Below are 14,128 nucleotides of genomic sequence, written 5' to 3'. Positions count from 1 at the left end.
GCAAGCTGTGTTTGTCACAAAAGTGTGTTCCAACAATCCCTGATGCAGTGTGAGCAGAGCACAGTACTGATTGTGTGGTCTAATTGTGGCAACAACTGCAACATCTGTCTCTTGTGTGTGTTATACCAGAGTAATGAGGCCATCACTTGCACTGGGAGAGACTATAAATTTGACAAATAAAAGAATCCAGCGCTTCCTTAACTGTAACACCAAAAGGATTTTGTTGCATTCCTTAAGTCCCGATAGTCTGAAAGTGCAAAAGGTTCAAAGCATGTGTTGAGCTCAGGAGCTGCAGCTGGCTCGTTGCTTTCTTGATTTATCCTCTTGTGTTCTATAATCAGTGTTTTTTCAGCCTGGGCTACCTTTGCAGGACCCGGCGGGTAAATTGGAATTAGCTCAACTTATCAGAAAACAGAAGTACAGTTAATTAAAGACCTACGTGGACCACAACTGGTTTCACAAGAAAAGTTACTTAATCAGCAATAATGGACAAGCTGAATGATCAAAAAGTGATAAACTCACTGGCTAAAATTAGAGCTAGAGTTATAACTGTTAAGTTTGGATTAACAATTGAAATACAGTCCTGTGCAAAAGTCTTGAGTCACCTCATTTCTTTATATATTGCTAAGAAACCTGGAAACAGGTTTATTCAAACGTGCAAACATACAGGGTTACAATATGCAAGGCAAATCAGAGTTTGCACAATTATAACAAGCGTTAAGGTAAATATTTGGTATGACCACTTCTACGCTTCAGAGGACTGCTTGCATAAGAGTTCAGACTTCTTTAGTTTTTAAGGACATGACTTTCAGATACTGTTAATCTATAGTTTAGTTCCACTCCTTTTGTCCTCCACTTGAGCAGTTTTCTCATTTTAAAATTTTTAAGGACACACTATGCTGCGATATGTCAGGTTTTCACCTATAGATCTGTGAAAATAACCTTGTTGGTGCAAAAAATAAATTCTCAAACTGTGTTTAAAAATTTAATTTTATACTGATTATTTGTGAAGTTGCTTGTTGACCACAAGAGGCAAAAATAACATTCCTCTGAAAATGGTCAGGTACTGGACTGAAAAGGAGTTGAAAAGCAGAAAAGCGTCCAGAGAAAAACTTTGAAAGACCTTTTTAAACATTATATCAGTGTTATAAGAGATCCATAATAAAGATTTGAAGTGGTACAGGAGTCCTTGTGACTGGCCGGCAAAAAGATAAAATGCTGGGGGATCTACCTGAGCTATAATGCATCTGGCAGCGCGTAACTTTTCTCTTTGATTTACAGACGGCCTTTTGAACACCGTCTCATTACTGGCACAAATTAAACTCCCATCAAGTAAATGTAATTTCCAAGCCAAGTGCAGATGCTTCACTTTTGCTGCTTGAAGCAGTTTTGAATGAGGCTAATGACACAACACACCAAATAACACACACCATTAGCAAATTTCAATCAACTGTTTAATGTTGTAGATAAAGAATCTTGATGTGTAAATCAAATCAAAATGGGAATAATGCAAAATTTCATTTTCTAGAAGGATTTCCATGATCTTACATTTGCATATACTAGTGTTTCAACAATCCCATTTTTGAGAGGACCAAGAGGATTTAAAGTAGAAAAGAAAATGCGTAAAACAAACCTCTACGGATATATATATGTATATAATAGAAAAAAAAAAAAAAAACTAAAAACAGCAAACAGATTTTGGTCATTTTAATGCTTCAGACACCGATGCAAGGCTACTATGTGTTAGTGTGCTCAGCCTTATGAGCCCTTGAGAGGAGGGTTGAGAGTAGAAAAACACAACTTAAATCCTCCTGAGGCTGCAGAATCCACCGCCTTCTCCTGTGGTCAGTGAATTATTTATCTCAGCGTCGACACACCAAAAATGTCAGGCAGTCAAGATTCAATTTTGATTATCTATCACTCATCACAAGGATCAGGAGGCAACCACCGGCAGGCACTTGAACCACTGAAGTGCAATGTTGTGTACATCTATAGCATAACGAAACTGGCATACAGCTGGATGGGACTGTTCATGATGTGCTACCCGATGACACAAATGCAATCCAACCAACATGCTGATCTGAAACACGGCAGGTTAGTGCTTCCTCTCACACAATCGTCTGTACCTGATAAGTCACTAAACACACAGACTCGGACTGATGGTGGCTATGACAGAAAATCTTTTCAGGACTCCTGCTCCTGCTTTAATGTGCAACATTAATCAACATGGAAGGTGTCGTGTACCAAAATGCACTGATGAACATCTAACAGACAGCTGCATTTTACAATCTTAACAGTCTGAATCAACACTTGAGGTTTGAATGAATTTATCTTGGTGTCTTGTAGCTCTGAAGTTCTCACTGGCCTTAATAGATTGAAAACAAAAACAAACAAACAAGAAAAAAAAAAGTTGAATCAGATGAACAAACAGAACTAGTGAAACAACTGCATCCGCCATCTGTACAGACAGTACACTTGGCTTGAGGCACAGGCATATTTGTACCAAGCACAAAAACTCCATCCTCGCAGCTATTTTCAACACTGCAGTCACATTGTCGCCTTCAAAGAGGTTGACTGAAGAGAAAAGGCAAAGGTCTTTCAGGCACTCTACTCCTGTATAAGGCTTTTCTACCTACTGATTATCTCATTTGGATGCTAACTGATTATAATTATCAGAAGAAAAATATAGCTATATACCAATAAGAAAGGCAAATTCATGGTCTTGCAGGTGCAACTCCTCAAATTCAATTGATAGCGTTCACTGCAAATAATTAATTACTCCAGCTGCAGGCACATTTGAAGTCTGGATACTTATGTACAAAGAGAAGGTGTCAATGTGCTTTGTTATAGTTCTTAATTCATATCAGATTTGGTCTACATGATACAATTCTTCACATTGTCACTGCCTCTCATATATGAGCTTCATAACTTATTGTTAGGGCTTCAGATTTCTATTTACACGTTGAAGGAAGAACGATGACATTAAAGAAAGAGGTAACCTGACATCCTTCAATGTTTGTTAGGAAGTTAAAATGGCAGATCAAGCTATCGAAATTCATGATTCATCAAGTTATCGACATTATATAGCAAAAGGAAAAAAGGAAAACAAACGCAGCTAGTTGTGTTTTTTTGCAATTCTGGTGATTTCATTTGATTGAGGTTATAAAGCAAATCCCCCTGACATTCTCTCAGTGGCACTTTCTTCTTTCTGCTCACTGATATACAACTAACCTACAAGGCACACCATCATCAGAGTGCCTGACCATGAACCCAGACCTGACAGATCATTCGTTCAAACGCACGCACACACTCATTCACTTAGATCCAAATCATATTACTATAAAAAAGAGATTGCAGGGTGTTGGTATTATGATAGTTGACATTATTGACATTCAAGTACTCTTTGTTTGCAGCTCTTAACAATCCTTCACCAGTGGACGGAGAGGGAGACTGCCACTGCTCCTCTTATAATCTTTGCTCTCCAGTTCCATCACTTTCCAAAATTTCCAAAGTCAGCAAAAGCATCTTGTTTGGGCTGCTGGGCCATCGCAGGGTTCATCCCCATCCCCATCCCACCAGGCATCCCCATGGTCATACCTCCCTGTGGCATCCCCATGTTCATCCCACCTTGATGCATCCCCATGTTCATCCCACCTTGATGCATCCCCATGTTCATCCCCATTCCCATCATGCCCTGATTGGGGGCCATGCCCATTCCCATCCCCATGCCAGCACCAGGGTGCATCATGGGATTAACAGGAGGTCGGGCAGCTGTAGGTCCCAGACTCATATTGGAAAATCCCTGGGAGAGCATGTTGCCGGGTGCCTGGTTGCCTGGAAATAACAAAAGAGAAATTCAAATTTTAAAAAGACTTAAGCCAGAACCTGGACTGTGAGGTTGTTGCCATTCATGTCAGATCTGAAGTACTAATCCTCTCACCTTGTTGGAGAGTGTTGAGACTGGGCTGGGCCTGTTTGGGGGGCTGCATTCCAGGGCCTAGGAAGTCCAGGCTGATGTTAACAGAGTGATCTGACCAGGTGGATGGAAGGGATGCTTTGGCTCCTGCACCTTGAGATGACACTCCCTGCTGAACAGGCTGGAGAGACTGCATGGGCTGTGGTTGAAGAGGACCCCCCATTGTCTGGAGGGGCTGGCACAGATAAACAAGCAGGCAAAATGTTAGAAAAAGAGCTCATTTGTGCCAAATTCATAAAAAAATTGATGCAGTTTTTACTTCATTATTCAAGCCTCTAAACCTTTAGCATGACCCACTTAACCTCGACAGAGGGAAATCTACCCGAGTCTCTTTCTTAACTCAATAAAAACATATCATTTAAAATAAATAGACGAAATGGAAGAGGTGAATGTCTTCCCCCCTTTAAAGTAGGTCAACACCCTTTTTACATGAAGATACAGTCAACATATGTGAACTTTCCTTGGACTTTTAATGTTTTTGTGACTCAAATCTCATTTTTCTCATTCGGTGTCAGTAAAATGAGGAGTGGGTGGTTATGGAAAGGTCTCAGGGGAAGATGAGCATCTGGAGTGGCTGCACATTAACTCTCCACCATCCCGCTTGTCCTTTGTCTTTCAATCACATGAAGTATGTCTCCATCACACAAGGAGGTCAAGGTGCAATGTTAAAAAGTGGGAGTAAGAGGATAAATGGAAGTATTTGACCCTTAGTGATAATAGTTATCTAGCTTGTCACATCTGGAATTAATCTATTATAAACAGCATGTGAAAGAAATTTTGCACAGCATTTGAATTTGTAGGCCAAGAGCAAACAAGCATGTGGTACGATAAAAGGTACACATTTTGAATTCACAAAAACATGCTTAATTCAGATTCGGCATTGACAAGATCTAAAAATATTGCTGAGGAAAATCCAGATCTAATCACTCGAACTTACTATTGGAGCTAGCAATGTCTCATATCTCATGCTATGCTTTATATACCACACACTAATCCATATCTCTAGCTCTGTATCCATGAAGCCTAAGAGTCTGTGACCCAAGAGATTTTGATTCCACCTGTATTCTATTTACACCCGATAGGACTCTTGTAATGATGTGTAGAACAATCAATAATTTAACAAGGATGTGTGTATGAATGAGTGCAATCATGCATACCTGTGACTTAGACTGGGGTAGGACCGTGGTGCTCACACTCTGTGTGTTGCTCATGCTAAAGCTGAGGCTCTGAGAGGAGGTGAGAGACTGTGTTGGCCCCATCAAGTCAAACAGGTTTGCTGAGGCAAGACCAGAGCCTGAAGCTGGGGCCGGGGCAGCAGTTGGGGTGGCAACAGAAGGACCTGCATTCATGGGTGCAAAAAGGTCATTTCCACTCATGTTGCCAGTCTGAGCAGATGCTGGCATCTGACCTCCAGGAAAAGCATTCCATTCTCCAAAGTCTCCATTGGGGTTAGAGGGTTGTGCTGCTGCAACAAGAAAGGCAGAAAAACAACAAAAACAAAAAACAGACAGCTGCATGAGTGTCTTTATTTGCCATCGAAACAGTGATATTTGTACTGTGAGCCGTGCAAATATATGATTCAGCAAAATCACAAATCTGAGCCTGACAGTAAACAATAGAAAGCTAAAGAGGTTATGTTTTTGAGGACATTCTCAGTGACCACTGATGGCTCTTTTTAAATTTTTATTGAACTGGCCTGGCCTAATGTCTCTCTCCCTCTCTCAGTCTCTCTCATCTTTCTCCACCCCCACCAACTTCTTCCTCTGTCCCCATCTCCTTGTCATCCATAACAGGAGTTGATGTGTGTCTGTTCTTATTATGCAGAGCAGGTAGCAGGCTCCATATGGCCAGGGCTCCCTCCCAGAATCCCTCTGAATATTCTAGTGGTATGGTTGCAACAGGACAGCATAGACATGCACACACACACCAACAACACACACACACACACACCAACAACACACACACACACACACACACACACACACACTCCAAAAACTTTTAAAACCAACCCGAGGACAGTCCAGCAGAGGCAGCAGGTGAGGAGAAGTCGGCAAATCCACCGATCAGGCCTGCATTGAGAAACAGAAATAAATTTAAAACAAGTGAGCTCCAGGTGTCATTCCACCATAGTTAGCATTCCCTTAGTGTCAGAAGTGTAGGAGGGAGGGGAGGGGGAAGCAGTGAATAGGTGGAGGGGACCAAACATCTGTTCAGTGCTTCTGCCCTCTCCATTCCCTAGGGACTCCTCCAAAAACATCTGGTGCACTTAGTTCCTATACATCAACTCCCTCCTCCTGCTGTCCCCAAAAAATGGGAAGCTGCTATCAGCAGCTGGGCACCACACTTTCAGTAGAGTCTAGTGTGTTCGTGCAGCTACTCTGGAGTTTTTTTCTTTGTGGTACTGTAACGCTGAACTAAAACGGTTAGTCCTGGATTTACTGGTATGTCACAATTGCAGTGACTGGAAGGTATTTTTCATTTTGGGCAGAGACCATCAGTTTCTTTAAGGATCCTGTCCAATTTGTCTACTGGAAATTTTTTTTTTTTTACTGATAATAGTCTCATCAATCTTCTCATAAGACAGGTTATAAGTGTGCTTCACAAAAGGTTTCTCAAACTTAGTGACATTATACCTGTGGCAGCAGGCTGACTAGGTGTTGTGTCCACCATCAGTAGATCAGCAAGGGCAGCATTGGTTGGCTGAGGGGCTGCGGCTGGCTGCATCTGGAATTAAAACAAACAACCAAAAAAATAAAATAAGAAAGCTAAAAACTCAAGATTCAGAGTAAACATAACCAGCCTCATATCAATAAAATCGTCTCTCATTTCATTTGTTGAAGAGCGCTATTGCTACCTGTTTGGCGGTGGTATCTGGGCTCTTGTCTCCTGTGTAATGGGCTGCGGCCCCAAGGTCTACTTTCTTGGATGGCCCTCCTCTCTTCCGTGTTGCTGTAGTCTCTGTTGCTTGGACAATCTGTAGACTTTTTGTGGTAACAGTCTCCTCTTCATCTTTGAACTCTTTTCTTTGCTGGCCATTTTGAGATGATCGACCCCTGTCCTCCTCGTTGTCACTAGGGACAAAAACAACATGAGAGGTAAGGTGACCAGACACAATCATTGTACACATTCTACCCATCAAGAAACACACAAAGCTCTGTGATCACATCTTCAAATGTCTTTGTCCTAAATAGCAACAAGAAACTTTCCTTTTGTGTTTAGTTTCCTTGCATCAGATCGGAGGCTGTATCCTACCTGAATCGATCTGGTGAGTCGTCTCTGTCCTTCTTTCTAAACTTGTTTATGGTGTCATCAATGGTGGTGCCAATTTTGTCACTGATTTCCCCCAGCTTATCACTGAAGGGGAATGGCCCTTTTTTCTCCCAGTCATCATCCCACTTTCTATCACCAGAGTCATACCTGTCCCCCGCTATTAGTGGAAAAAGAGAAGCAAACATGAGTTGGACATCATAGGATATCAGGTTATACTTCCGCACCAAAAAGTAATCACATCAGTTCCAGCTGCTCTTTTCCCAACACCTCTATTTACAAAATGTGCACATCTGTGGACTTACAGTAGCCTCTGTATCCCATGCTGTCAGAGGATACACCAATGTATTTGTCTTTATTCTTCTTTGCCTTTTTCCGTTCTTCCCTAAGCCTGTCATCATCCTGAACAAACTCCACCATCTCCTTCACCTTCTGACGTACATTCACACCTTGGTCCTTCCCATTCTCATCTAAGGGTAGCAATTTAAGGAGAAAGAATAACAAAACTGATTAAATTACAACAGTAATACACAAAATCCAGACACAGACAAAGAATAATAATTATTGTGTCCTTCCTTCTAAACAAAGTCTAAAATACACACATGGTTTGGGCCACTGAAAGCAGCTTTACAGTAGTATGCTAAGAGTTTCTGGACTAAGCACTGCTTAGGGCCTCCTTCCTCCTTCCATTCATTGCAGCCCACATTAAAGCTGTTGTTGATACAGAACTTTTCACCTCATTACAACAACATTCAGCAAACAAAATGTCTAGCCATCTAAGATCTAAATTAAAAAAAAAAGAAAAAAAAAGAAGACCAGAATGATACCTTACCTACAAAATGGTAGCTTTCTAGTGATCTCAAGTCATACAGATGTTCTCTGGCACTAGTCACAACCCTTTCAGACCCGTTCCTGATGAGATGGGCTAGCAGTAATAGAGACTGAAGGGAGGGGGGGAAGAAAAAAACAAAATGGGAAATTAAAAAAAAGATTTAAGATTTTATTTTTAACTTCAAGTTTGGAGTTAACCCAGTTTGTTCAAGTTGTGATTCTTGTGTCAGACTTTCGTTTACTCTCAATCACAGTGTTTCAAACAATGTGGTTTGTCTTCACATCTCTTGCTGAGTGAAATCCATCAGTAGGTTATTTGTAAAAAAGCTTAACCCAATCTTAAAGTTCTTGCTGATACCCGATTATTGCTAAAAGTAAGGAGAAAGGCCTTTAAAGTTAAATCAAATCTATTAATTTTAGTTTAGCAAGTCCAAAGTGTTCCACAGAATGAAAAATGTTCTCAGCACTTAGGTCTTCAAGCCTTGTTTCACAATTAATGCAAGAACATGCGTTTGTGTCATTTTACAACAGCACTGAGGCAGACCTTGTAGACTCTCCTCCAGTTCTTTTTGTTGTCCCGCAGCATGCGGGCCCACAGCATGTTCATCACCTCTGGGAACTGTTCATACATGAAGGTGGCTCTGTTTATAAAAAAAAACGGAGGGGTGGGGGGGGAATTAGACTTTTTACTTTCATGTTAAAAAAAAAAAAAAAAAAAAAAAAAAGCATATCTGCAATTAAGCATATCTGTGTATGCATAGTTGCATAAGAAGAAAGCATGAACAGTAAAAGCCAGATGAACTCAAACACTGATGTCCACTTTGAATATGATAAATAATCAACAATGAACACTTGGGGGTTTAATATTCTCATTGTTTGCAGTTCTGTGCAGGAAAAGACTTGAGGTCAAACGGGACGCTTGAACATCAAAAACCATTTTTTGTAAAAACAGCTTCTAAATGAGTCATTAGAAACTTCTGTGTCACTCATAACTTCGGGGCTCATACGTTTTTGACAAAGCTTTCTGCACTTAAAGAAAGTCACGTAAGACACATCAGAGGTAGTTCACGGGAGTTCTTAGACATTCAGATGCAGGTAATTTACAGCTTAACTTTTAAACTATAATTGTTTATGGTTGTTTATTCAGAAACGTTCTGCTGACTTTCAAAGAAGCCCTGTTTCCTGTTTTGATGAGCGAGGAGGCTTAAAATCCAGTAAGAGCTGGATTTGTCATAGAAGCCTGATCTTTAAAAATAATGTTCATGGAAATGCAGATAAAGGGATGTAAGGTTTTCTTTTTATTTACAGTGGGTGCTTTTCAGTAAAACATAAATGAAATAAACAACAAACCTTACCTAGAAATTTCACTCATCAGCTGTCCTGATGGTCCCCAGGGGTCATCATTGGTGGCTTCTCTCACCTTAGACTCCACCTCGGAGTAGTTCATCACCACATTGGTTCTATAATAACAAACAAAAACAAACTTCAATTATAATACATTTTATTTGTCATTTCTGCTCAAAGTATGCACCTGCACCTCAGCCCAGCAAGACCAACATGAATGACAGTACAAAAATCATATAAAATCAGAGACTTAAAGATGCTTAAGCCAACCACAAGTGCCCTTTTAAAGGCTAAAAGAACAAAAGGATCACGTGTTTTCTATAACTCCTTGTCAAAACCTAAAACAGCTTACCACACAGGCAAATGCACAATGCGTTCAGTGTAAACACATACATGCAGGCTAAAATGGCGATGAATAAAACAAGAGTTGCTGACTGATTTTGAGCTCTAGTTAGAAACTAGTACAACAGGAATCAGAGACTCAAATGGGAAGAAATCAAAACAATGAATCTCTCTAAGCATTTCAGGCTAAAATCTGTGTTCCAAATATATAGGACTTCGTATATTATAAAAGACTAAAGAAGTAAAAAACGCAATCACAATCAGTACAGAACTAACAAAGGCTAATCAAACTCTGCCTTATATTTATCCAGGATTAGAGTCTACAAATCTTGTTTCTACTTAAAAATATAGCCAGCATTCTGTAAGGGAAAGAAAAAAATATCACGTCTTAGCTTCAGTGTGTATAAGGGTTCCACCAAGATCTTGAAAAAAGCAAAGGACTTTATAAAGTTTTTCTTTACCTTTTTTTATAAAGTTCATTTCTGCTTCTGTAATTTCTATTTACATCACCTGCTGTGCATTATTTGACAATGGTGTCCTTGTGTTTTTTAATTGAGATTTTGCATCTTTATTTGACTAATCGCCGTTTGTGTAAGGGGATTTAATTTAACATGTCATTTGGCATCTATTCAGTCATAACTGGATAAACTGGTTATCCCTTAATGCAGTGTTTGCATTAAGGGAAGCAGTATAGCCACTATCCCAAATTGTATATGCAACGTAAAACTGAGCCACAACCTGAGACCTTATTCAGATTTAGAGTATTAACTTGTTTGTTACAGAACCGCAGAACTATGATCAATAATCATACAGGCATCATCTTTAAAATAAGTAAGCAGGCCCTGCTGCAACTTTAGCAATAAAATGTGGCAAGGCAAATAAGCAATTTGAAATTTCTACAACCTCCTCCTTCACTACTGCCACATCAGCAATAAACAGCACAGCGCCTGACAGAGCAACACTGATTTGATGCCATATTGTTAACAAGGATACACCCTCTCTGTGGTTTTCAGGCAGACTGCATTGCTAAAAGTTGCAGGGTATGGTTACAACTCTGACAACATACTCTCTTTTGTAAAATGTGGCTTAAGCCATGAAAAGTATTTGAAAATTACCACGCCAGAGTCCTTTCACAGCTAATTAAAATAAGCCTCTGGGCCCAACCATGGATCACAGTCAACATTTGCTGAAAAGTCCCAGACAGACATTCAAACATTCTATATCCAAGAGTTTTCAAAGGATTCTGGTTACTCCATGTGTAGTTATAACTTTATATATCCAGAATTTCTCTAGCTAGTTAGGGAAAATGCTAACCTGCCATGCATGAATGACAGACAAAAAATAAAAGGCACTGATGCAACTGCTTATCTTCACACAGAGGTTGCTGCTGTTCTAGATATCAGCTAGATAAAACGGAAGCTGTGATACTCTCAGTGACACACAATCACACATATTTCCGCTGCTATACTGCTGAAGCATTTCCCTTGCTCTTCATTGCAACTGCACTTTAGTTCTTATATTAATGTTAACTTTACTCATTACAAAAGTTAAAAAAATAAGAAAAACAAATCAGCATTTTACTCATTATATTTAACAAAAAAAAAATGCACATAAAGCCCTCTGATTAATCAGAGGAAGAATGCAACAATCAGTCTTAATGACTCAGCATTTATTGACACTTTATGAAAACAAGTCAACAAGTTCCCAATTTCAAAGGTCTCAAGACACGAGCTCTTACACCACCCAGTATTTCAAATAAAGCCAGATTAGAATGAAGGCGCACTCATTCAGGCATAAAAATAATCTCTCTTTTAGTCTGTCAATTCAAATTGCTTTATATTATAAGTTAAAATAAAAATGGTGCAGATGCATCAGAAAATGAATATATGCAACAATATACAGTATTTATACAATACTGCAGGATAGTGTGATCTATATAACATTAAGTTTAGTAAATAATTTACATGCTTCTGGGTGTGTGTGTGTGTAGATGAATGAATGTCTGGCACGTCATGACCATTGTTTTTACAAGTTGCGGCATCTTTATACATCTATGCCTCGTCTCCTTTATCTCAACTGAAACTTAAGTTCTTTCAAATGTGGAATTACTGAGTTAAATTTTGTAAAGTAAATATTTCCTTCTTTGTCTGACTCGCTCCAACAAAAGCAAAACATGCTGCAGAAGGTCACACACAGAGGGGAGTCAAGTGCATCCACAGGATTGCATTCTTGGATAGACTTAACACACTATTGTCTGACTGTGCACAATAAGCCACTAAGCCCTTGAAGGAACAAAAAATAAAAATACATTTTTAAGAAAATCGTGCAATAGCCTACAAAAGCTTCAGAGTACAGTCATCAGCTGAAAATAAACCAGCAGCCAAAGGAGAACAAATGTGCTGAACAAAGGTGTTGGCTTGCTCTTTGATAAAGCTAGGTAATAAATTACTGCCATGGAAGCTTTGACCAACACTCCCATCAAACTATGCAAAAATGCACCGGAAGCAAACAAAAGAGAGAGAGGGAGAAAGCTTGACATCCACCAACAAGTTACAAAACCCAGCAGATGACTGATCACTCATTAATAAATACTCTGTAGTGGCTCTTTTAAGTAGAAAAATAAATAAAAACATAAAGCACCCTCAATAACAGTAAAGCCAACTCAAATAACAACTGTCGTAAGTTGTGGTCAAACTTCTTAACACACACTTACGTTTACTGGGAACTAGTTGCCACCAACATGATTGTAAGCCAAAAGTGTAAAGGTAGTTGTTTTTTAAGGGTGTGTTTTTATTTTAAAACTAACACGATGTGTTAATTTATGTATTTATGTGTATGCTAGCGTGACGCTGGTGGAAAATCTACAACAATCTAGACAATTGTTGTATTGTAACTTAACGACGAACAATTTAACTTACAACTCAAGGGCTCTCGTGCAACTACCACAACGTCGTGTGTAACTTAGCTACAAGTGTCAAGACGATCGTAAAGCACTTCTACCTTAAATTAATTAATTAAAAATGTATTTCCAGGCAGTAGCAGCTAAACAGGGGTTGGACGACAAGTCTGTTTCACATAACTCCAAAAACACCCATTGTTTAATTATTCAGCCTGGGAGCTGTCAAACTAGCTTAGCTGGCTAGCCTGGTCAGCTAGCTACCCACCCAGTCAACAGGCTACATAATTAGCTTGTTAGCCAAGCAGGTTAGCATGCGCTTTCGGAGAAAACGAACAAATGTCAAGCGCAGTCACACCATATCCTTTTAGTTACAATTTAGCTGAACGACAAGGCAAGAAGAACTGTAAGAAAAACAAGACACCCACACTTAAAACAAGAAGTATGGTGTTTGTAAAAGTCAGTTAACTAATTCGCTAGTAGCATACAGGCTAGCTAACTTGTAAAGAATGACGTGACGTCAAAGTTTTGGGTACGTGTCTCTTTCAAACAGGTAAACTACAAGCACAAATAACTCGTTACAGCCGTACTGTGATAAGAAGATACTCACGCTTTGTCAACCAACTCCCTAACTTTCCACATGTTCAGCATGTTGGCTCTGAGAAAGGGGGCTTAACGCCTCGGCAAAAGCCTTTACTCCAAACGAACACCGACACCAAACCTTGAACTCTGGAAAGTAAACTATTCTTCACCTCGCTTTCAAGACAGGAGGCGCAAACGCACCAGCAAGCAGACAGGAAAGGTTACTATGGGAAATGCCCGTGCAACGTCATCAAAACTGCGTAAAGCAGGATTGGAGTTGTAGTTTATAGCATGTATTCGGACACCACCTTGATACATGATTACATTAACCTTTATATAAAGTTAGAGAAAGAGCTTTCGCAAATTATTCACATCTATTAATGACTATGGGGATATTTAAATAATGGAAAAAACGTTCTAGGACGTAGACATATTTTTAGAATAAGGACCTCTCACTGAATTTGAGAAATTGTTAAATTAAACAGTAAAGTTAAAAAACAAAACATAACAAGTAAAACATACTAAGACCCTATATAAAGTACTTATAGTAATTCTGATTTACGCAATAGATTAGTGATGTCAAACATAAGGTCCAGGGGCCAGAATTGGGCCAACAAATCAGCCAGAATTCTGCTGATATTCTCTTTGAAAAAAGAGAATATATATAGATATACATTTTAGACTTTTAACTGTATTTTCACAACTTTTACAGCTTTTTCTACTAATAAAGACCTACCCCATAATCACCATTCATACTACACCAAAGTAATTAAGTAACAGAAAAACAATTAAATAACAATTCTTACCCATCAGCTGTAACAAGCCTGACAGGGTATTGTTGTCAGCCAGGTGGGTGGAGTGGACGCCAAAATTTGTGAATGCGATAACTT

The 14,128-nt window shown here is 39.3% G+C and overlaps 1 protein-coding gene across 2 annotated transcripts; it reads right to left on the bottom strand.

The window, feature by feature from the left end:
• Positions 1-1,440: 1,440 nt before the first annotated feature.
• clint1a (clathrin interactor 1a) lies at positions 1,441-13,479 on the bottom strand. Of its 2 annotated transcripts, none has more exons than XM_086308359.1 (12): positions 13,267-13,479; positions 9,430-9,534; positions 8,619-8,715; positions 8,076-8,184; positions 7,549-7,713; positions 7,229-7,403; positions 6,831-7,047; positions 6,610-6,700; positions 5,986-6,045; positions 5,134-5,438; positions 3,941-4,151; positions 1,441-3,834 (listed from the first exon to the last, which is right to left on the bottom strand). In XM_086308359.1, exons 1-12 carry the CDS (start codon positions 13,305-13,307, stop codon positions 3,491-3,493), a joined length of 1,920 nt encoding a protein of 639 aa, XP_086164485.1. In that variant the 5' UTR covers positions 13,308-13,479; the 3' UTR covers positions 1,441-3,490. The 2 variants fall into 2 exon arrangements, with proteins under 2 accessions (XP_086164485.1, XP_086164476.1); XM_086308350.1 differs by having other exon boundaries at positions 5,134-5,441; positions 13,267-13,478.
• Positions 13,480-14,128: the final 649 nt, after the last annotated feature.

Source organism: Aulonocara sp. 'chitande type north' Nkhata Bay, linkage group LG2, assembly GCF_057382095.1.
Source record: "Aulonocara sp. 'chitande type north' Nkhata Bay isolate Kocher_YH1m ecotype deep benthic linkage group LG2, A_spYH_male_GT1.1, whole genome shotgun sequence".
Taxonomy (NCBI): domain Eukaryota; kingdom Metazoa; phylum Chordata; class Actinopteri; order Cichliformes; family Cichlidae; genus Aulonocara; species Aulonocara sp. 'chitande type north' Nkhata Bay.
The sequence above is the reverse complement of the archived record's forward strand: the minus strand, read 5'-3'. Positions and strand labels throughout refer to the sequence as shown.

Excerpts from the sequence above, each read along its gene's own strand:
- clint1a (XM_086308350.1), bottom strand. The coding sequence starts at position 13,307 with ATGCTGAACATGTGGAAAGTTAGGGAGTTGGTTGACAAAGC. Across the intron at positions 7,048-7,228 it reads GACTCACCAGATCGATTCAG|TGACAACGAGGAGGACAGGG; the intron begins GTAGGATACAGC and ends TTTTGTCCCTAG. Across the intron at positions 5,442-5,985 it reads CTCTGCTGGACTGTCCTCGG|CAGCACAACCCTCTAACCCC; the intron begins GTTGGTTTTAAA and ends TTCTTGTTGCAG.